This window comes from Phyllostomus discolor, chromosome 8 (genome assembly GCF_004126475.2).
Source record: "Phyllostomus discolor isolate MPI-MPIP mPhyDis1 chromosome 8, mPhyDis1.pri.v3, whole genome shotgun sequence".
NCBI classification, from domain to species: domain Eukaryota; kingdom Metazoa; phylum Chordata; class Mammalia; order Chiroptera; family Phyllostomidae; genus Phyllostomus; species Phyllostomus discolor.
In genome coordinates, this window is record NC_040910.2 from 67,409,515 (window position 1) to 67,433,171 (window position 23,657).

The following is a 23,657-nucleotide window of genomic DNA, read 5'->3' on the forward strand; positions in this document are numbered from 1 at the left end:
GTGTTTTGGTGTGTTCCTTCTTGGGTCCAGCTTCTTTGGGACTGTCTGAGCTTCCTGGACTTCCTGGAAGTCTATTTCCTTTGCCAGATTGGGGAAGTTCTCCTTTATTATTTGTTCAAATAAGTTTTCCACTTGTTGCTCTTCCTCTTCCCCTTCTGGTACCCCTATAATTCAGATGTTGGAATGTTTAAAGTTGTCCTGGAGGTTCCTACGCCTGTCCTCATTTTTCTGAATTCTCATTTCTTCCTTCTTTTCTGTTTGGTTGTTTCTTTCTTCTTCTGGTCCACTCCATTGATTTGAGTCCCAGTTTCCTTCCCATCACTATTGGTTCCCTGTACATTTTCCTTTATTTCACTTGGCATAGCCTTCATTTGTTCATCTAATTTGTGACCAAATTCAACCAATTCCGTGAACATCCTGATTACCAGTGTTTTGAACTGTGCATCTGATAAGTTGGTCATCTTTTCGTTGCTTAGTTGTATTTTTTTCTGGAGCTTTGATCTGTTCTTTTGTTTGGGCCATTCTTTTTTTTTATTTTTTGTCTTGACATACCTGTTACATAGCTAGGGGCAGAGCCTTAGATGTTTGCCCAGGCAGGGCAACCCAGTTGCTGGGTTGTGACGTTGTATGTGGGGGCAGGGTCTGAGAGGGAACAATGGTGCTTGTTCCACTCTCTGCCAGATTTCAGTCACTTCTGCTGCTTCTTCCAAGCAAACTGGACCCTTCTGGTGCTGATTCCTGTGTGGGTGGGCTTGTGTATATCCTGGGACTCTGTGGGTCTCTCCAAATGAACTCTCCTGTGAGGCTGGGAGTCTCTCCCAGCACCTCAACCCCCACAGGTGTTTTCAATCGGTGTTTTGAGGCTTTATTTCCCCACACTGGGACCCTGGGTTGCACCGTTTGTCTTGCTCACCAGTTTCGCCTGGTTTATCTGAGTGCAAATGTGGGACAGCCTGGTTCCGCAAGCCCCCTTGTGTGCCAAGCCCCTTCACAATCCACTGCCTTACTGGGTCCACCTGCTGCCGCCCCATGGCCCAGGGTCGCTAGCCACCGTTTTTTTTTTCTTTTTCTTTTTTTGCCTTGATCCCTCTCCACCCGGCTGCCTGAATCTGCCCCTCCTACTGGTCTGGATGAATGTGTTTACTTTAACTCCTTGGTTGTTGGACTTCCATACAGTTCAATTTTCTGTCAGTACTAGTTGTTTTCTTGTTTCTAAATTATTGTTGTCCTTATTTTGGCTGTGCGAGGAGGCACAGTGTGTATACCTATGCCTCCATCTTGGCTGGAAGTCCCTTCCTCAACTTTTAAGGCTCCCTTTCGTCTCCAAATATTCTCTGAGTACAATTCTTTCTGTTACAGTGAGAAAATATCCCTCTGGTTTAACTCCTAATTTGACTTTAATGATTTCTTGGTCTTAGCAATATCTAGTCTAAGTAAATAGGCAAATTTGTGTGTTTATTTTTGTATTTCTTCTAGCAGCCAGAATACTCCTGAGCTTCTTGGTAGCTTCTTTGTAATTATCTATTAACTTCAAGATTAAGGGAGGGGTAAAAAAGGGAAAACCTACCTCAGCTATTTGGAAATGGACACTTTGTTATTGCCCAGTACTTACTCCAGTTTCTTGTCAAATGGCCCCATAGACACTAGGGGGTGCACTTGCACAATTTTCTTGAATAAAGCCTTGAAGTCTTTTGGTCAAGTAGTTTTAAAAAAACCCTTTTGTATTTTTAGGGTCTTATTGTTTTTAATTTCTTCTCATAGGTCCTTTTTAATGGATCAAATAACTTTTATGAGTTATGTACTTAAATTTTATAAATTAAACAAATTTTAAAGCTTGTAGTTAATGTTTCTATGACTAGTGTGTCCCTTAAGTTTGGTATTCAAAGTTCTTTTAGGCATCTTCAAAAGTCACACAATAAAAAGAGTTTTTTAAAAAAAATTACACTTTAATATATTTTCCATGACAGGCTAAATAGGCAAAGATAAGCATTTTAAAAATAGCTGTGGTAATTGTAAAATAAAACCCCAAATAAATAGTATAAAGAAGCTTCATTTGAATGCTTTCTTAGGATGTGTATGTGGGTGTGTGTACCTTATACACAGCAACCCACAAGGGGGAGGGACCTGCCCATGAGACTTTAAATGTCCCTTTAAACGTCTTGTCTCCTTAAAGATATTTAGAATCACTAACATAAATTTTAGCAAAAGGTAGCTAAGTTGTTACTAGAAACTTTGCTCCTAATGGCTTTGTCAATATCCTGAATGAAAATAATTAAATGAATGCCACAGATATTATTTGTAGAAAAGAGCAACAAATAGAATCACTGAACCAAACAATAAGAATTGAAAGATCTCCAAAGCCTCAGGTGTATCATGAATTTGAGGCTAGAAATCCTGCAGCTCTCAAATTGTCCAGGGCAGACTTGGGGCTGAGAGCCACACTGCGTATGAGCACTGCTCTGTCTGCCGTTCTCCCCTGGCCCTGTGTGAGCATCCCTCAGCCATACGGGGCAGCACCCAGGTCCCTTGTGGGCTCCGTTACACTGTCTCGAGCAAAGAGCAGAGCCTGACCTGATGGTAGCCATTGTAGTCCATGTTGCCTGGGAGTGGGAACCCTGGGGCCAGAGACAGCTCTCCTTCAAGCATTTCTGGTTTAATGAATTCCTCCAGGTATGTCCTGCAGAGTTTCCTGTCCCAGTCATCAGTGATATGGCCTCCATACATGATCTCTCCAAAGAGGTAACGCAAATCATCATAGGGGACCTGAGAGACAAGGGAAGGACAGAAATATCTCCACACAGACATGGGGCTGGTCAGGCCTGGGGCATAGCAGGGTCCCAGGATGGGGTACTTTGTGAGCAGCAGCGTTTCATTGCCCTGTGTACCCCAGGGCCCAGCACAGTCAGGCACATGTGGGAGCTTACGAAATGCTGGAAAAATTACACCACAGGATGGGGAGAGTTAGGGTGCAACCCCTCGAGTGTATACCTTCCCTCTTTCATGTCATTAACTGTGGCAATGCAGTGGCCCTATCAACAAGTCCTCTAAATAGGCAAATGTCAAATGGAATAAAATGAGGACTAGGGTACTTTTCTTAATTTCCTGCCATTAATTAGCATATTGATGAATTAACTGTGGCAGGAAAGTTCACTGCTGTTGAAGTGGAAGAAGCCCTCCCCAAGTACAGCAAGTGAAGGGGTGGGGTTGTGGGGGTGGGCTTCCCTGTCCTGCTGCTGGAGGCAGAGGGACTGCTCAAGGCATCTGTGCCTGATTTGTTTCCCCACCGGGAAGGAGGAGGCCTTGGAGATGCTGTGCTTGGTCTGTGAACCAGAACAGCCTTGAGGGTGTGAATGTTCCCTTAAATGGAAGAGGATGGGTAGTTAGTTAGTGAAAGTCTTCTTTGAAAAGGCATATCAGACAAGAATGAAGGAGATAAGGTGTAGCAAGGCTTTGGCTTCCTTTTCAACTTTGGTGAGGTCATACCTATGTGAGGAGCTGAGTTCCCCAAGAGAAGTTCCGTATCCTCAGCTAATTAAATTGGGAGTTTGTATCAGGTGAGTGTGGGGCCTCTTCTTGCCAATCCACAGTCCCCTGCAAAGCTGTGAGCACACAGGAGTGGTCAGGGCCCAGGAACAAACACTCACTGGACTGATGTGCCTGGGGACTGACTCAAACCAGCCATGGGATGCAGGTTTGGTTTTCCAAGCTTTACGGTACTTTTCTCAGCCTCACACTGGGGTTGGCCATGTGGTTAAACTCACACTTCCTTACTCCTTCTTTGGGTGTGTGCATGTTCCTATTTACCTGAACTGATGTCCTGCCCCAAGTTGGTGGGGGAAGGGGCTTTACCTTTGCATTGGCCTCCAGGAAGTTGTAGAGCACATTCACAGAGATGGTGAGGTCCCCAGTGTTGAAGGGGTAGGAACGATTCCATCCCTGAGGCCCAAACTTTCGTCTTTCTGCCACCACCGCATGAAAGTAACAGAGAGCAAAGAGGATGCTCTTAAACTCAGTCTCCCGGGAACACATCTCCAGGGTGTCCTGAAAGAAAAGGGCCGCTTGCGATGTCAGCTGTCAGCACGGAGCTTCATTCTGTGGGGCAGGGTGGGGCATGGGCTAGGGTGGCTGGTTTGCTCTGGATAAAGTTCCGGTTTGTACTGTTAGGGTGTGAGCTTCATTCAGCAGGGACTGTACTGCATTGTGGACATGCCTGGGCCCAGTGTTTGAGGGGGCCCTGCTGAGGGCTGGGTTTGAATTTAGAATCTGAGTGAAGGTTTATATTCAGGTTAACATTTGCACATATGGATGTGCTAATTAAGTTCTCGAGCACAGCTAATGGAAAACAGGGTAGTGGCCACAGGAGTGGGAGTATCCCGTTTGTCATATTCATGTCACTTTGTGATGGAGTGTGGGTGGGAACTCCCACAGCATCATCTCTTATTTCTTCCCTTCCTGTCATGCCTTTCTTACGCATCACGGAAACTTCGTAGGTGTAATTACTGCCTGTGTGGCTTGGGGATCCCCGGCTCATGGCTGCGGGGGCTGCTGTGCAGAGGGAGGATGGGAACCCCAGACACAGAGACAGAGAAGGCATCCCCTTCGCCATCCTAACCACCCTGCCACACCTGAGCAGGGTCAATGGGACGCTCAGCTGCAGACAAGAGAGCGGAGGGGTCCTGGCTGAGAACTATCATGGGCAGAGATGTGGCTCCTGAAGAGGATGGAGAGAGGGACAGACAGAAGAAAAGAGAGGCAGGAGATGGTCCGGAGGGGGCGTGCAACGGGGTTGTGGTTGGTGTATTTTAAGGGGGATGGTGTAATAATGAAGAGGGGGAAACCTGTATTTTGAAGGGATGGTAGGAATAGAACCCCTGGAGCCTTTAGAATTACAAATTTCTTCTGAAGGAGACCCTCTCTGTTCAGGAAGGAGCGAGATGTTGCAGTTGAAGCCCAATAGAGGCCTTTCCAAAGCTCACACACATTGGGTTGGGTTCTGTCCTGGAGTTTCTCCTAAGAATCAGTCCCAGGACTTTGCTCACAAGGGTCGGGGGAGCAGAGGGGACAGGACAGATTAAGCTTCCGGTAGGTCTGATTTATCCATGGAAAACCCATGACACAATCTCAATTTCTCTTTGGCTATGTGGGGGTCACCTGGAGCCTTTGCTGGGCATGTTTCCAAGAAGAGGTAGTGTGAATGGTCAGAGGTGGTGTAGAGGACATACTAACTGCTTCGTTACTGTGTTTTGCTTTGCAAACATAAATTCATTCACTGCTCCCTAGACAGGGATGTTCTCTACAGACACGTGCTGTGCTTCCTTTGTTACTTTGGGCACATTTGAAAAAAACTGGGGCCTGCTGAAAAATGCCTGCGAGCCCAAAGACAAGAAATCACACATTAAAATTGACAGTGGCACACTCAAAAGCCAGAATAAAATGATCATCCCCAAGCTGCACAGCCCTCAGGGAAGCAGGAGTGAAAAGAGCTCAGTTCTGCCATGTGTCCCTTAAGTGGTTAACCCAGGGCTCTGAAGAAACAGGGCGAATAGTAGGGGCATGAGCCGGGCCTCTGCTCAGGGCACTGCGAAAGCATCTTGGGACAATTAAAACTCTTTTGAATGATAAATATAATCCTAAATTCATCCCTCTTTCTTAGAACATGGTACTGAAGATGGCTATAAGTGGCCAAAAAGCCAACTGTGGCAGCAACAGAATAACCAGGAAAGGCCAGCAGCTCTTGAGGTGATTTCCCAGCTGCCTGATGACCAAACTGAACACAGCTCTTGCAGGGAGGTAACCCCCAGAACAAGGGCCAAAGAGGAAGCCAGGCATGGCTACAAGTGACAAAAACCTGATGGGGGCATACTATGTAACATCAGTCGTTAGGAGGTGGAGCCTGTTCTGCTCTGTGGCTGGTCCCTGGCTCTGTCCAAGGCCCTCAGGGCAGATGCACTGGGTAGGGTCTGCCACTGTATCGTGGCCCAGAGCCAGCTAATGCTGTCCTGGTGCTGTTTTTTCAACTTTTAATCTAAAAAATTTGATTAAATATTTGTAACATAAAATTCACTGTCTTAGCCACTTTGAAGCATACAGTTCAGTGGTCTCATGGACATTGCCACTGTTGTGCAACCCAATGCCTTCCTTCCCTGGGCAGCAGTGTGCTTGCTGGAACCAGCTGCAGCCACCCATACAGGAGTTTGACCTCTGACACAGAGCACCTACAGGTGCAGTCAAGGCCTGTTTAGGAAAAATAAAAATGAAAGAAAAAAGTGCCTTTGGACAAGAGAGCAAACTACCCTCAGCCCCGTGTTGTAATGGGCGCACATTTGTTGACAAAAACAGCAAGCTGGAACATCCTGAATCTCCTGGCCGTGCCTCCGACTCTTCGTTGCAGATTACGTGTGGCTTTTGGGGTCAGGTTGGCAAGGTGAACGAGAAAGGAGGATGGATAAGTTTCACTTCCCCAGTCCTTGTGGCAGCTTCCTCTCCAAGTTGGACTGCTCGGTTCCGACACCATGAGGGACGTCATCTCCACAGTAAAATCTGACACTCTGCCAAATGGTCTTCATCTTATTTTGAATTAAACCATACCCCAAAGGGCCCCTGGTCCTGATGGTTTACACTGGACTAACTAGAACACTTGTGCTGTTGGAGGGTCTGTTTCAAGTTGCCTAGGTGACCCAGCTGGGACTTGTAGAGAGTTTTACCTTGAGTTCCATGAAGCTAGAGACTCACTGATGCTATTACGATGTCAGGGAAGAAAGCCTTCCCAACAGTCCAAGAATCATCCTTTTGGGCTCTACTAAGGCCCAGTGTGGTGGATGGACTTTAGGGTAGCTTCTGTGCCCCCCCACTCAGCATTCACACCTTCGTGTACTCCCCTTCCCAGGGTGGTGGGGCTCTCCAAGGCAGAAGCAGCAAGAAAGGACATCTTCCTGAGAAGATGAAAGGGGCCCCATGGCAGACTTTGCAAGTGCTACATTATATGTGGAGTGAGTCACCCATGGAGCTGGCTTTGACTTTTAATAAATAATCCACAACACAAGTCTTAGAATCCCTAGTCATGGAAATTCCAGTAGTGTAGTAACCTATATCTGAAACTTTCTCTTGATATTCTGAATCTCCTTGTAGCATAGTGTTTTCAGAGTTGTGCAATGGAATCCCCTGCAGAGCTTGTTAGAATACAGATTCCTGGCTCTGCCCCAGAGTTTCTGACTCAGTGGTCTGGGTGGGAGTCTAAGAATTTGCATTTTAACAAGTCGATGCTGATGCTGCTATTCTGCAGGTCATACTTTAAGAGTCTAGCACATGGCCCCTGCTGTTGTGGCTCAGTGGATTGAGCACTGGCCTGTGAACCAAAAGGTTGCTGGTTTGATTCTTGGTCAGAGCACATGCTTGGGTTGTGGACCCAGGTGTGTCTGGGACTTAGAGCAGGCTTGTACTTAGTAGGCACAGGGTGGAGGTCAACCTCAAAGGGAACACATCGTGCCCATCAAACACATTGGCATTGCACCACAGCCTAGTGGGTCCCCCACACCACCCCCCAGCTGCATGCTTTTCTCCCACCCAGTTGAGTCAGCTCTTTGTGAGGTGAGGTGCTCACCTTCCCTCCCTCCCAGGACCATACCTGAGTGAAGTTGTCCAGGGCCTTGTGCAGGTTGGCATGCATGCCCGTGGGGGGCTCATTGGTGATTTTAATGGAGTTCTCTAGGATGCCCTGGGGGATGATGTGGCCCTCAGGGGAGGGTGCAGGCTCTGCACTGATGAAGACCCTGAACTCTGGGTGGCTGTTTTCACTGAGCTCCTCCAGCTTCTTCTCCAGGGTGCTGAGCCACTTGGCAACCAGGTGGATGTTCTGGTGGGAAGGACAGACCCCACAATATAGGCATTTGCTTAGCTCTGTTAGCAGCAAACAGTTATCAGGAGGGCAGCTAGAGGAAAGACCTGGTCTTAGTTTCAAATAAATTGCATTGCAGTGTGAGTCTTGGAATTGCCAGCAATAGGGGCCTCCTAGTATCCTGCAATTGAACCCTTTCCCTTGATATCCTAAGTCTCTCTAGCACAGTATTCTCAAACTTGATTGTGCATCAGAATCCCTTGCAGGGATTGTTGAAACAAAGATTACTGAACCCCAACCCCAGAGTTCCTGACTCAGCAGGTCTAGGGTGGGGCCTGCAAATTTGCATTTCTAACAAGTTCCCAGGTGATGCCGACCATGCTGGTGGTCTGGGGGCCGAATTTTAAGAGTCTAACACATGGTTACACTACAAGTCCAGATCCTTGCTATCTGATACCTGGATTATTGAACACTTGATGCTCAAAAGTGAGGCTGTGGACCAACAATGTTGGCATTACCTGAAGCTAGTGAGAAATGCAGACTCCTAGGCTCCACCCAGACTTACTGAATCAGTACATTTCTTCCACCCAGAGACATTTTTTTTTCATTACTTTGAGAGAAAGAAAGAGGGAGAGAGAGAGAGAGAGGGAGAGAGAGAGAGAGAGAGAGAGAGAGAGAGAGAGAGAGAGAGAGAGGAGATATGATAAATGTGAGAGAAACACCAACTGGCTGCCCCCAGCAGACACCCCAACTGGGGACCAAAACTGCAACCCAGGAACATGCCCTGACTGGGGATCTAACTGGCAACCCTTGGGTTTATGGGATGATGTTCCAACCAACTGAGCTACACCAGCCAGGGCTGAATCAGTGCATTTTAATAAGATCTTCCAGCGATGTACATGTACGATAAAATGTGAAAGGCACTGATTTAAACTCCTCCTAGCTAGCTTTCCTGCCTCCTTTCTCTCTCCAGACCATTCTGCTAACTGTTGCCAAACTTTCCTTCCTACAGCCACCACTGCTCACAGATGCTCTCTTCTCCAAGCCCAGGCTCCTGTGCAACGCCTTTCAGCCTTCCTTCCACTGCAATTCCTAACTGTCTGTCTGTCTGTGTATCTAAACCTACATTTATTTCTTAATACTGCTTTGCAGAATGCACCTTTCACTTCAGTAAAAATAGTCACTTTGCTTCACGGCAACATGTTTCAATATAATGGATGGATAAAGGCTCCTCAGCAAATATTTGAGGAAGCCTGCTCACAGAGCCTTAAATACACTGACTGGCACTGAGCATAGCACTTGAGCCACAGCAATCTGGTCTCTTGCTTTCTCTTCCAAAAAAGAACAAAAAAGGAAAGAAATAACAATATTTGCCATACTTATTTCACAGAGTTGCTGCAAATACCAAAGATAATGGTTTTGAAATGTTGTTGAAATGAAAATATGTTAAATTAGAAATTCGTTTATAATCACTCTTTTGGAGTGGAAACTTCAATGGGATGCCCAGAGAGCCAGGGTTCTGTTAGCTCGGGAGTGCCAGCACCCACCAGTGAGTAACTGGGTGACTGCTTCAGGAATTCTATCTTCTGTGTTTAATCCTGGAGTGCTCTCAGAAACCATGTCAGCACAAGATGCAGAGGCCTAGGCACTGGTGGGTTCTCAGGAAGGAAATACTCCCCATCTGTTAACTGAGGGCTGGGTTCCCAAGGGCTCTAGTGCCCAGAAGGGTGTCTCTTTGGCAGATGAGCCAGAGATGCTGGGAGACCACACTTTACCAGCACCAGGCCAATCCACGTGGGAGGTAGCAGGAACCTCCAGCTGTTTTCATCTCTTCTCCTAAGACACCCGCTGTTTCTAGAGAAACAGTCTCAGGGAGTGGCAGCTCCTTCAGTTGCTAGGCTCTGGATAAATAACAGGATGATTAAGGATGAAGACCCAGCAGCAATATGCAGCACAGTGAACAGTAAGGAGACAGGGGAAGTTCTTGGTAATGAAAACCAAAACAGGATTGACTGGCTTTCTCATTTGTTTTTTCTTTTATTGATTTTTTTCATTGAGTGCTTTTGAGGAGTGTCTGTTATGCTCACAGCAATGCGCTGGGCATGAAAAGAAATGTCTCTTTCCCTAACGAAATATAGTGAAAGACATGCCAATATATCACATCATCTCAATCTAGCCATGGATGCTCTAATAGAGGTGGTTATAGGTTTTTATAGGAGAAAAGGGGGAGCAAGGCGCTTGGCACCCAGCTCCAGCATCCATACGAGTAGCATAAAAATGGGCAGGCCATTATAGAAGGGAGGTGGCCTTTATTTCTTGTAATTGTTCAGTAAAATTACCAGTAGAAGTAGGTCCAGATTCCTAAACCTTAATATGAACTCTCAATGAAGAGGCTAAGTTGGAACTAGAGTTACACATGTGATGTTCTGTAAAACATGTAACACAATAGAAAAGTACATCAACAAAGTTCCATGAAATGCATGGGAGGCAATCAGCAGCCAGAAAAGCCCAACTGCTATGGCCTTGAACTGAGTGCCAATGCCCCGAACATGCTTCAGGAGAGGACTCGGTTCCTGCTGTAAGCAGAGTTATCTAAACCAGACAGAGCAGCCATAGCAGGTGAGAGCAGAGAGAAGATTGGGGGTGCAGTGAGGAGAGAACATATGAAGGGGAGCAATTGGAGAGATGATTAGGAAATGAGTAAAAAGGGCAAGGGTGTGGAAGGAAGGGCAGGTGTGAGGCAAAGAGAGGAGAGAGATACCCAGGGACCGTGAGGTGTAAGTTTAGACAGGTATGGACAGGGTTGGATGACCCTGATCAGGGCAGAGGGGTGAGTACCTGTAAAATCACCCAGTGACCTTTCTGGGCAGCTAGATCCAGAGTAGCTTCAGCCACTACTTCCTGTCCTTGCCCCAAAGATACGTTGTGAAAATTCTTATTGTTGAAGGTATATCCAAGTTTTTTACCTGAAAGGAGGACGGAGGTGTCAGTACCATATCTGTGTTGAATGATCTGTGTTGTTTAATGTTCAGAAGGAAATCACTCCTCAAACACAGGTTTGAGGCTCATATGCTGACGTTTTTCCTTTTTGGGGGGTGGGGGCTGTGGGGGGAAGAGGGGCTACATCTTCCAACTTTCTGTTCCCAAATAGAAGGAAGCATTGTCTAGACCAAAGTTGCTTCACTCTACCTCCTCACTTAATCCCCAGGAATGGATGGAAGTGTTGATGCTCTTCCATATAGCTTCCATGTGAAGGCCAGGCCTTGGTCCTGCATCCTAGAGAGTGCTGATTTGAAAAGTCTCAAAAGGTGGCAAGCATGTGCATGTGGCCCTAACTTGCTTTGTCCTCTGAATATATATTTCTCCTGGAATTTTACTGGGACATGTGACCAGCAGGCGCAGAATTCAGGTAGTCTGGCTTACTATACTTTATAGCATATTAACTGCCTTCCCTACCAATCCCAAGACATAACAAAGTTTTAACTCATCATTTTGCATGAATTAGAGTAAAGAGGCAAGACACAGAGGGGCTTTGCTGCATAGGTGGGGACGTTCTGTTAGATGTGACTCCATAGCATCTGTTGGGTGTTGCTGGTGTTAGGAATGGAGTAAGGGAATAGCTGCACCAACACAAATTCACAGCTACATGACTCAAGCAAGGCAACACTCGTGAGTTGTTTTCCAGCCCAAGAAAAAACTTACACAAAGAAATGACCTAATATAGTGGACCCATTTTACTTGGACATCAGCTATTAGCCCAATACAATAAAGTTTAGAGAAATTACATAATATTTTTTAGGAAAAAAATCATAAAAATGTATGATACCCTGAAGAAATCATTGAGCAACTTTTCTTGGAAGGTGAAGTACATAAGAAAAAAGACAAGAACTTTAAAAAAAAAGAAAAGAATACAAATCTGTACTTGAATTTTTTAGTTTTAGAGGAACTAAGAAAATTGAATAAGCGGTATATTAACTGTCAATATTGGACATTTCTTTTAAATACTAAAAGATATAGACTATCCTTTAACTGGATGAGACAAAGCAAAATGATGACTTTTTGTAGTGGAGAATAGTTATTATAGATTCAACTGAGATAAATGCAGGAAACACCCTTATTAAACTCTATAAATCCTAGCTGGCAATACATTGGATGTCAGCTTTAGAATCAGGGATATAAACAACTTATTCCAGAGAAAATACCAGGATAAAAGGTGCCTGGATTATTAGATAGCCTTGGTGACATTTCTATTTACAAAAGAGCCTGTTTCTTTTCTTTATGAGAAAGAGAAGGATAAGGGAAAAGAGGGGCTTACAAAAGATTAGTTTGAAAGCTACAGACCGGAAGGACTGCTGGGGACGATGTCTAGCTCTGCAGAGGCCAGCAAGGATCAGTGTGCATTAACCTAAGCTGCAGGCATGACGACGAGGCTGCAGAGAAAGAAATGGATCTTGCAGGTGATGAGAAGAGGGGAGATTTGATGGGATTTGCCTTGGCTGAACATTCAGCTAAATTTGACTGCATCACACTCAAGTACTGTGATGTGCCAAAGCAACCTTGCAGGGTCCTTCCGTTTGCAACTTCGAGGCTCTTAGAATGCCTTTCTGGGTCATCAGAAAGCCTCCCTTGCTAGTTGTGGTCTCTTGGGGTTTCACCTTCACGTTATTTTATGTTATGATGTCCATGCCCAGAGCTTCACTGCTTTTAACTTATTTTTCCCTTTCTCTTTCTCTCTCTCTTTTTGTTTTTGGTTAGATCATCATACACTTTAAAAGGTACCCCCATCGATATTTCCAGTACCCACCTGGAACCACACATACTCATAATATTATTAACTATGATTCCTATGCTGTACTTTACATCCCCATGACTGTTAACTATTGATTGATACTTCTCAGCCCCTTTTACCTTTTCACCCAGTCTCCCCACTTTCTTCCCCTCTGGGGACTGTCTGTTTGTTGTCTGTATCTGTGAGTCTGTTTCAGTTGTGCTTGTTTGTTTTCTGTTTTGTTCTCTAGATTCCATGTATAAGTAAGACAATATGGTATTTATCTTTCTCTGACCTTCACTTAGCATACGACACTCTAGGACCATCCATGCTATAGCAAATAGTAAGATTTTATTATTTTTTATGGCTAAGTAATATTCCGCTGGATATATGTGCTACAGCTTTTTAAAGATGGGCACTCCGGTTGCTCCCATTTTCTGGTTATTGTGAATAATGCTGCAACAAACATAGGGGAGCATATATTCCTTTGAATTAGTGTTTTGGGGTTCTTTGGATATATACTTAGAAGAGATATCATTGGGTAATAAAGCAGATACATTTTAAATTTTTTTGAGGACCCTCCACACTGTTTTCCACAGTGGCTGCACCAGTCTGCATTCCCACCAACAGTGCACGAGGGTTCCCTTTTCTCCACATCCTTGCCAGTGCTTGTTGTTTGTTGATTCAGTGATGGTAGCCATTCTGACAGGTGTGAGGTGATATTTCATTGTGATTTTAATTTGAATTTCTGTGATGATTAGTGATGAAAGCCTCTTTTCATAGGTTTATTGAACATACATATATCATCTTTGAAGAAGGGCTTATTTAGTTCCTCTGCCCATTTTTAAATTGAAATTTTTTTTTGGTGTTAAGTTTTAAGAGTTCTTTATAAAATTTGGATGTTAATCCCTTATCAGAAGTATCATCAGCAAATATTTTCTCCTATTCCATGAGTTGTCTTTTCCTTTTGTTGATGGATTTTTTGCTGTGCAAAGAACTTTTTAGTTTGATGAAGTCCAATTTGTTTATTTTTTCTTTTGTTTCCCTTACCTGAAAAGATATATACAAAAATACTTTTAAGAGAAATGTCAGAGATTTTACTGCTTATGTTTTCTTTTAGGAGTTTTATGGTTTTGAGTCTTACATTTAAGTCTTTAATCTATTTGAATTTTTTTCTTATGTATGGTGTAAGAAGGTGGTTTAGTTTTAAATTTTTGCATATATCTGTTCAATTTTCCCAATACCATTTATTGAATAAACTATCTTTACCCCATGTATGTTTTTAACTTCTTTGTCACACATTAATTGACTATATAGGTATGGGTTTATATCTAGGTTCTTTATTCTGTGCTTTTGATCTATATGTCAGTATTTATGCCAGTATATTACTGTTTTGATTACTATTGCTATGTACTATAGTTTGATATCAGATAGCATGATACCCCCAACTTTTTCTTTCTTAATATTGCTGTGGGTATTTGGGATCACTTATGGTTCCATATAAATTTTTGGATTATTTGTTCTAGTTCTGTGCTATGTTGAATAAGAGTGGTGAAAGTGGATATCCCTGTCTTGTCCCTAATCTTAAGGAAAATGCTTTTAGTTTTTCCCCTTTGAGTATGATGTTAGCTGTGGGTTTGTCATATATAGCCTTTATTATGTTGAGATAATGTTTCCATTATCTTCACTTTGCTGAGAGTTTTCTTTGTCATAAACCAGTGCAGGATTTTGTCAAATGCTTTTTCTGCATCTAGTGATATGATCATATGATTTTTTTCAGAGCCCCTCCCCTTTTAATTTTATTTTTTCCTTTATTTTATTTTAAATATATTTTATTGATTATGCTATTACAGTTGTCCCATTTTCCCCCTTCACTCCCCTTCACCCTGCCCACCCCCTCCCACCCACATTGCCCCCCCCCTCTAGTTCATATCCATGGGTCATACATATAAGTTCTTTGGCTTCTACATTTCCTATACTATTCTTAACCTCCCCCTGTCTATCTTCTACCTACCATATATGCTTCTTATTCCCTGTACCTTTTCCCCCTCCTTTCCTCTCCCACTCCCCCACTGATAACCCTCCATGTGATCTCCATTTCTGTGAATCTGTTCCTGTTCTAGTTGTTTGCTTAGTTTGTTTTCATTTTAGGTTTGGTTATCAATAACTGTGAGTTCATTGTCATTTTACTGTTCATACTTTTTATCTTCCTTTTCTTAAATAAATCCCTTTAACATTTCATATAATAAGGGCTTGGTGATGATGAACTCCTTTAACTTGACCTTATCTGGGTCAAGTACTTTATCTGCCCTTCCATTCTAAATGAAAACTTTGCTGGATAGAGTAATCTTGGATGTAGGCCCTTGCCTTTCATGACTTGGAATACTTCTTTCCAGCCCCTTCTTGCCTACAAGGTCTCTTTCAAGAAACCAGCTGACAGTCTGATGGGAACTCCTTTGTAGTTAACTGCCTCCTTATCTCTTGCTGCTTCTAGGATTCTCTCCTTCATTTTAATCTTGGCTAATGTAATTATGATGTGCCTTGGTGTGTTCCTCCTGGGTCCAACTCCTTTGGGACTCTCTGAGCTTCCTAGAAGTCTATTTCCTTTGCCAGAGTGGGGAAGTTCTCCTTTATTATTTGTTCAAATAAGTTTTCTACTTGTTTCTCTTCCTCTTCTCTTTCTGGTACCCCTATAGTTCAGATGTTGGAACGTTTAAAGGTGTTTTGGAGGTTCCTAAGCCTCTCCTCGTTTTTTTGTCTGAATTCTTGTTTCTTCATTCTTTTCTGTTTGATTATTTCTTTCTTCCTTCTGGTCCACTCCATTGACTTGATCCCAGTTTCCTTCCCATCACTATTGGTTCCCTGTACATTTTCCTTTATTTCACTTAGCATAGCCTTCATTTGTTCATCTAATTTGTGACCAAATTCAACCAGTTCTGTGAGCATCCTGATTACCAGTGTTTTGAACTGTGCATCTGATAGATTGGTGACCTTTTCATCATTTAGTTATATTTTTTCTGGAGCTTTGATCAGTTCTTTCATTTGGGCCATTTTTCTTGTCTTGATGTGTCTGTTACATAGTGAGGGGCAGAGCCTTAGGTGTTCACCTGGGCAGGGCAACCCAGTGTCTGGGTTGTGATGCTGTATGTGGGGCAGGGGTCTGAGAGGGAACAATGGCACATGCTCCAGATTTCAGTTCTTTTCCCACTTCCCTCAAGCAAATTGGGCCTTCCTGGTGCTGATTCCTGGGTGGGTGGGCTTGTGTAGGTTCTAGGACTCTGTTGGTCTCTCCAGTGAACTCTCTTGTGGGACTGGGAGTTTCTCCCGGCACCTCAACCCCCACAGGTGTTTTCAGTTGGTGGTTTGAGGCTTTATTTCCCTGTGCTGGGACCCTGGGTCTCGAGGTCTGTCTCGCTCCCCAGTTTCACCTGATTTACCTGTGTGCAAATGTGGGACCGCCTGGTATGCCAGCCACCTTTTGTGCCATGCCCCTCCACAATTCACCACCTCCCTGGGTCTGCCAGTCAGCTCTTTGCTGTGAGTCCTCTCTGTCCTGGTTGCTTGACTCCACCCATACTATAGGTCTGGATGAATGTGACTACTTTAACTTCTTGGTTATGAGACTTCCACTCAGTTCAATTTTCTGTCAGCACTGGCTGTTTTTATTTTTAAATTATTGTTGTCCTTATTTTGGTTGTTTGAGGAGGCACAGTGGGTATACCTACACCTCCATATTGGCCAGAAGTCCCCTTTTTATGCTCTTGAAGTTCTCACTTACTTTCTTGAACATCCTTATAACCACTGTTTTGAACTCTGTGTCTGGTAGATTGCTTGTGTCCATTTCATTTAGTTCTTTTCTGTAGATTTCTCCTGTTCTTTTATTTGAGGTATGTTTGTTTGTCTCCTCATTTTGGATGCCTCTTTGTATTTGTTTCTGTGTGTTAGGCAGATATGTTGTCTCTCAGTCTTGTTAGAGAGGCCTTGGGTAGTAGGTGTCCTGTAGGACCCAATGGTGCAGTCTACCTGATCATCTTAGCTGAGTGTTTCACTAATGTGTTCTGCATGGGTCATTGACCCCTCCTATTGTAGATGAGTCTTGAATGCTGTTGCTCTGTCCATGTGTGGGGTTGACTTTCAGGCTGCCTGACTGTGAGGATTGACCCTGACCGCAGTGTATGAGCTGTTGTGTGGGTGCTGGCCACATGAAATGGAATTCTCATCAGGGTCTAATGCCCGCCAAGATCTTTCTTTGGATATGCCACTTGTGGAACTAATTGGATCCTGCTCTGATGTCGTCTGAAGTCCACAACTGGGTTTGTTGGTCTGGGCCTCTTGGGAGGGACTCCAATGCAGGTCAATGTGAGACGCTGCCTGTGCCTGGCACTGGGCAACTTGTTTGGAGCTACAAAGTTATCCATAGTTTGTGGTTGCCCTTTTGGGCCTGGGTGTGCATGAGAAGGGCCAAATTATACGCCCAGGACAGCTTTCACCAGTACTGAGCCTGGGGGCATGTCAGTAAAAGGCCTAAGGCACCTTGAGATATGCCTCTGTGGGCCTCTGCCTGCTGGTTGCTTGTTAGGTTCAGTCATTGAAAGAGCCTCTGGTGGTGCATGAGTTGCATGAGGCAGGTTCTCAATGAGGTGCTAGGTAGAGGGGAGTAGTGTTTACTAGACTGATACAGATCAAACTTGGTGCCAGTGTTGTGTCTTAGGCTACTCAGCAGAAGTCCCAAGGTACAGTAAGGCCAACTGCCACCTGCCAGGTGTCCACAGACCTTTGTGGTGGGGCAGGGTCTCAGGGACTCATCAGCAGGAGGCCAGCAGAGTTTATTAGGCCAAAAGAAACCAAGATTTGGTGGTGCAAAGGGAAGGCTCTGCACTGGTCAGGTGTGAGAGGGAAAAATGGTTGTTTTAGAGCCACACAACTTAGTCTGTCCCAGATCCTGTCAAACCTCCTGGAGAGCCTAAGCTTGGCAGATAGGGCTGCCAGGAGTTGGGAACTTGGGGCTAATGGATCTTCTGGGGGCAGGGGCTGCACTGGTCGGGCTCACAAAAAGGTGTGGTAAATGGCCCCTATCCAGAGCCACACAACTCAGTCTCTGACATCCTGTGTCCATCTGGATCTCTGCACCCTGGCCCAGGAAGATGACTCATCCACAGGGCACAAGCTTAGCAGGGCACGGTGACAGAAGGTCAGGAGGGTGGGGCTATTGCATTCTCCTAGGCTGATGCCATATGGAAGGGAGTACTCTACCCAAGAAAGATGGTGTCCATGGGCAGGGTGGGAAAGGGACTCTGCACAGTGACCCTGGAGGCTGTCTCTACAGTTCTCTCTCCAGAGCCACAAAACCCACACTCTTCTTATACAACCCTAGTCTGCTCTGAGCTTCCCCCTCTCTGCCACATCCCAGGATGAGTGTGAATGAGATTTTGTGTGTTGGGCAGGGAAATGTAGGCAGGATAATGAATTCCTAAAGGTGTCCATGTCCTAGTCCCCAGAACTTGTATATAGGGATTCTGTGGGTGTGATTAAATCAAAGACTTTGAGTTGGGGAGATAATCTTGATGATCTGAGTAGTCCCAATATAGTCATCATGGTCCCTAAGAGGAAAAGAGGGAGACCTGTTTATGCTTCCAACCTCTAGAACTGTAAAATAATAAATTAGTGTTATTTTAAGCCTCTAAGTTTACAATAATTTGTTACAGCAACACTAGGAAGCTAATGATATAAAATAGGCTGGAGGAATAGGGAGGAGCTGGGGAACAAAGTGCCTGTAAGCTCCTTAAGGAGTCTGGACTGCATCCTGAGGACAGCGTGCCTGTGCAAGGAGTGTGCTTGTATCTTCAAAATGATTGCTCCAGCCACAATAAGGGGAATGGGTGGGTGGCGGGACAAAGTCTCTTTAGAAACCTGCCACTGTGGATTTTACCTGACAGAGCCCAGAGCAACAGTCCCATGGTGTGGATTTGGCAATGACCCTGATTTCTGTATGGTTAGCAAATATTGAGTGTTGTGTAATGAGCCTTGAATCTGGAATAGAGAAACTGACAGATGCCAAGAGTAAAAGTGCATGGGATGGTGCAGGCTTGGCCCCGAGGCAAAGTTTTCTCACCTTGATTTTCCACATCTTTCAGTGGGTCCACACCTGGAGACAGGATGAAAAATACGGGAGTGGCTGGTCCTGATTCTTCAAAGGAGGCTGCAAAGTCTAGTGCTCTTCCCACTGCATATTTGCTTCCTAATGTCTCCTCAACAAAATGTCTTCCAGGGAAAAAAAAGCACATGTGTGTTTATCAGTCACAAAATAATAACACTTGAAAAACAGAGGTCTATAGCAATGGAAGGATGTGCTCAAGGTCATGGGGTTGGTACTTACAGAGCTAGGACCAACTCTGAGAACTACTTACTAGGTTAATACTTAAACACTAGATTGGGGCTCCTTCTAAATCCCCATCCACCCAGGCCACCACTGACCCCTCTTTGAAGCCGGGTGTCCTGCCACATTGCCACCATCTACCAGAAGACTGCTAGGACCAATGGCTTCGGAAAGTTTGCAGGCAACTAAATTCTCCATACTTCTTATCCCTGTGATCTTCCACTTATAGTTTAACACCCTCTGTTCCCTCCTGTTCTACCATTATCTGTGTTTTCTTTCATCCTACTCTACTTACCAATGTTCCTTTCCAAACTGTCCAATTTTATACTAAATAAAACCTTGAAGCTGCAACCACTTCCTGACCATCTGGTCCAGCTCCTGGCCTTAGCTCTCCCCCGAGGACACATTTTTTCCTGTAGCCTTTCAGCTGGGCTTATTCTCCTACATCTGCTCTATCTCAGGATTGGAAGGCAGGATCATGACCCTGCTCACTGATGACTATTGTCTGTAAGCCATTACTTCTCTACTCATGTGGCTCCACTGAAGCTCATTTCCCCTGACTGTGTCACCACCACACCTGCTCATCCTCTGGTCACTGTACCCATTCATGGAACACTTGGGCACTTGGCTCATGGACTTGCACCAGCTGCAATGACATCACTGTCCATGTGGACAATCCTCCAAATTCTCAACCACCTTCATTTCTCCCCCAATCCAGCCATCCAAGTCCACAGCCACACCCTCATCCTCATTATTACCTGGGAACTTTTTCTATGTCTGAAACCACAAATGGAAACACCCTGCTCTCTGACCAGACTTTCTTTCCTTACACTTCTCTTAGCAATTTACCTTCCTTTACTTCTTTTTTGTCCTTGTTGGTGCCACTACAAATGCTCTATCTGGGACTCCTTAGTGTTTTTTTTTAACCATCCCCTTATTCTCTTTACTTCTTTCCTATCCAGTGTAGAGTCCATGACCTATAACTTTTTTCTTTTAAAACAACATTCTTGAGGTATAACTGACATACCAGAAAGTTCACCCATTTTAGGTGTACTATTCAATAATTTTAAATAAATTCACTAAATTATACAGTCTTACCATATACCAGTTTTAGAACATTTCATCCTGCCAATAAGGCTTTCATGCCTATTTAAATAATTGCTATTTCCACCCTTCAGCTCCCGGCAACTACTAATCTGCTTTCTGTCTCTATAGCATGCATGGCCTATGACATCTAATCACCCTCTTGCCAAAAACTCACTTCCCCTGTCTAACTCTTATTCCAACACAACAACTTGGAATGGCCGGTGCTCTGGACCAACTTAATTTAGAATCTACACCTTGCTGTTGTACATATGCAAAGTCATCTAATAGTGAGCAATGGAGCCATGACACATGCAGACTTTTCACTAGGTGGACCCTCAGTGCTATTTGAAATTTGTTGCATTTCCCAGGTCAGCCTTCTTTCATTTTTTTTCACAGACCCTATTTAAAACCTTTTGTACTCTCCTCAAATCTACAGCCCTGCTACCTCCTCTTTCATACAAACTCAGCTGAAGATCTTGCTCCCTGCTTCTCAGAAAATAGAAGTCATCAGATAAAACCATTCTCAACTTTCTACCATCCTTCTACCAGTTTAACAACATACACACCCATTTCTCTCTTTCTGTGATGACAGAGATGTTATTCCTGCTAAGGGTGGCCCTTCCATCTGTGCTCTGGATCCCATCATCTCCTGCCACATTCATTCTATGTGACCAGTATCCTTTTCAGTGCTGATACTGATGAGTACCTCTTTCTACACTGTTCACCCACATATCAGGAAAATACATAGCAAACACAGGCCTCAGGAGATTTTGGATATTGGTACAAAGGTTCCCGTTACTATAAACAACTGGCTTTTGTGCTCATCTCTGCTAGTTTGCCCATAGTGAGACTGCTCATGCCTGCCCTTCCACACCCCCTGTCCCCTACCGCATGGCATAAGTTAGCCGGTCGGGCCGCATGGCTCTCATCATGCAGAGGCGCTGCAGGGCAGTCTTGTTCTTCCACTCCTGTGGGAACTTCTCCTTCTCAGGACATTCTGATTCCACAAACTTCTTCCAGCTTTTGGCTGACCCCTCGATGTCCCGGTCCAGATTATTGAATTCTTCCATGGATGAAAGTGCCTAGGAAATTTTAGAGAATCTTGCTCTAAAATGCAGTTTCTCGGAGCTATAATTTGCACTGTTGGAGGTCAAGGAGCAAGGTGGTATTGTAGACATTTTTCTGTCTCATTTATACTATTTTCTGGAGCCCTGAGTCTTCCTCCAGGTAGACTCAAGGAAGAGGAAGGATTTTCATCAGCTCACCTTTAGCAAACTGCCCCAATAATATACAAGGTTTAGCAAATTAAGTGTTTGGAATATTAGCAGCAGGCAGAGGCTGAGCAGCACCTGCCTGCAGGGTATTACAGGAAAAAGGGGACAGGAAAGGATGTCATGGAGCCTGGACATTAGGTGTCTGATTCCTCCCTTTCATTCCCCTGTTCACTCCACCAGCCACTCCTGTTAGTTCCTCTCTCCAAATGTCTCTAAATCATTGACTGTGTATCAATGTCAACTTGAAAACTCCCACGAATTGCCTGCTTCCACAAGGATTGAGTCCAAATGCAAAACTTGTCAATCAAATCTCTTCCTTTAGCTCTTTGCTCCAATTCATCCAGTTAACCCAGGAACCTCCTGCTGTTCTACCCTGTCCAATCATGTCTGACCCCAACCTTGAAACCTTGCCAGACCCATCCCCACCTCCATTTCCATTTCTTGGTCACACTGCTTCTACCACATCAGAGGTCCTGGTCTTCTCTCCATTCTTGTGCTAGTCATGCCTGATTTTTAATGTTCTACAAGTTGTTAAAATACAGTTCAAAGTCAGCTACCACCCTCCCTCTAACCTAGAACTCATAGTCTCCCACCCTTTTGTGACCACAGAGGTCATAGCTTTTATAGAGAGACAGACTCAGTTTTTGGGTATTTGACTGCTGATAGCTTTTCAGCCTTATCCCTCTCTCTTCCTCTTCAGCTCCACATCTAGGCAAGCTGATAAGTAGGCCTGGGAACCCCCTCTTGTGCTGGGTGAAAGGCACTCACCATGAGCCCTTGCCTGTGCCCAGAAGTCTCACCTCATAACTTCCTTAAGAACCCCAAAGCAGCCTCCTTTCCTGGCTCTCTCAATCCATTTATGGACTGCTCAGGGTGCCTTGATCTCCCCAGAAAGTCTTATCATGTGAGTAATAAACTTCTCCATACCTTCTCATGTATGTGTGTGGCCATCATCTGGTGATGCTGGAACCACATTTGGGGGTGGGTCCAACCTATTTTTCCAGAGAACCCCACTCATTCACTTAGATACCAAGTTACCTGCAGCTTTTCTGCTATCACTCAATTCTGCTTGTATGTTTGGTCTTCCCAATGAGAGCAAAAAGTAGACTTTGTCCAAAACACCTACCACAATGCCATGAATTTTAGAGAACCCCCACATTCTTGTCATTTGAATTATTCACTCATTCATTTGTTATTTATTGAATGCCTACTGCATGCCAGGTACTTGGGAATACAAATGGGAACAAGAAGGCACATGCCTTCCAAAGGAGCTTGCAATCCTCAGCTCAAGAGGAAGAGGAGATGAAGGAGGCCTTAGCAAGTATGTAAAATCCTGGTGGGCAGAAAGAGAGGCAGAGAGAAGGGAATGGCATTGTATGGGGGAGGATCAACTAGAGCCAAAGTCTGCAGAGGGAAGTGTGGGGCATGACAGCAAGGAGTGTGACTGTGAGTCTTTTAGGTGACAAGGGGAAGGTAATTATGTCTGGAGAGGGACAGACACACTTGACCTGGGCTTGCCTAGCTCTTTGCCCATTTGGGTGAACCCCTGTCCTGTCTTTTGTGCCTTTTCCCATGGGCTCTGGGTTTCTCAGCTTCACTGTGACCACTGAGAGTAGGGAACACATCTTCATGTGTGCTAAGAAGTGGTGTGGAGTTGTGTGTGGGATGCTGGAGGAGGTGCCAGGAAACAAGAGTTTTGGTCTGAGGGACACCTCTTATGAGCCTTTTCTGACTTGGACTGGTTTTTAACTTTCGTAGGCTTTGATTTTCTCATTTGGAAAATGAGGTCAAGTAATCACTTGCACAATTCATACCCTAATGTAAATGCAGTGCTCTGAAGCCTGTCCTTGTGCTTTCTCAGGGCTTCTGTAGTTATTGAACTGTGATCGCTGGTTTACTTGTCAGTTTCTCCCACAAGATGGTGAGTTGCCTGTGGGCAAGAACTTTCTTAGCTATCTTCGTATGCCCTGGGCACAGCAGTCTGCCTGGAACTTAGGAGGCACTCAATGAATGCAGTTCGACATCTGGGCAGCCAGCAGGAAGGCTCTTTCTTGACAGGGTGAGAAAAGCTGCAGCTGCTGTAATTATTTCTCTCTGCGCGGTGGAACTCGAGTTCATCTTCACTTGAGCAGCACGTCAGCCCTCTTCCCAGCTTGCATCATCATTACCCCTTCTTCGGTCCCCTTGCCCCTTCTGGCATCACCACAATGCTGAGAAAATGACACTGCCTTCAGTGCTCCCAGCTGCTGAGGTGGGGTGGAAACATGCTTTCTTGGAGCTCTGGATGGAGCACAATTGCAACATTTAATCTTCCAAATG

General features: G+C 44.7%; 1 protein-coding gene across 5 annotated transcripts in view; it reads right to left on the reverse strand.

The window, feature by feature from the left end:
* The window catches only part of DNAH9 (dynein axonemal heavy chain 9), a 335,540-nt gene that overhangs the window by 25,936 nt on the left and 285,947 nt on the right, over positions 1-23,657 (reverse strand). For all 5 annotated transcript variants that reach the window (XM_028534618.2, XM_036032967.1, XM_036032969.1 and 2 more), the window contains 6 exons: positions 20,953-21,146; positions 18,715-18,863; positions 10,673-10,800; positions 7,625-7,852; positions 3,850-4,041; positions 2,572-2,763 (listed from right to left, as the gene is read on the reverse strand). In XM_028534618.2, coding sequence (XP_028390419.1) covers positions 2,572-2,763; positions 3,850-4,041; positions 7,625-7,852; positions 10,673-10,800; positions 18,715-18,863; positions 20,953-21,146 — 1,083 coding nt within the window. The remainder of the gene's footprint in view (positions 1-2,571; positions 2,764-3,849; positions 4,042-7,624; positions 7,853-10,672; positions 10,801-18,714; positions 18,864-20,952; positions 21,147-23,657) is intronic.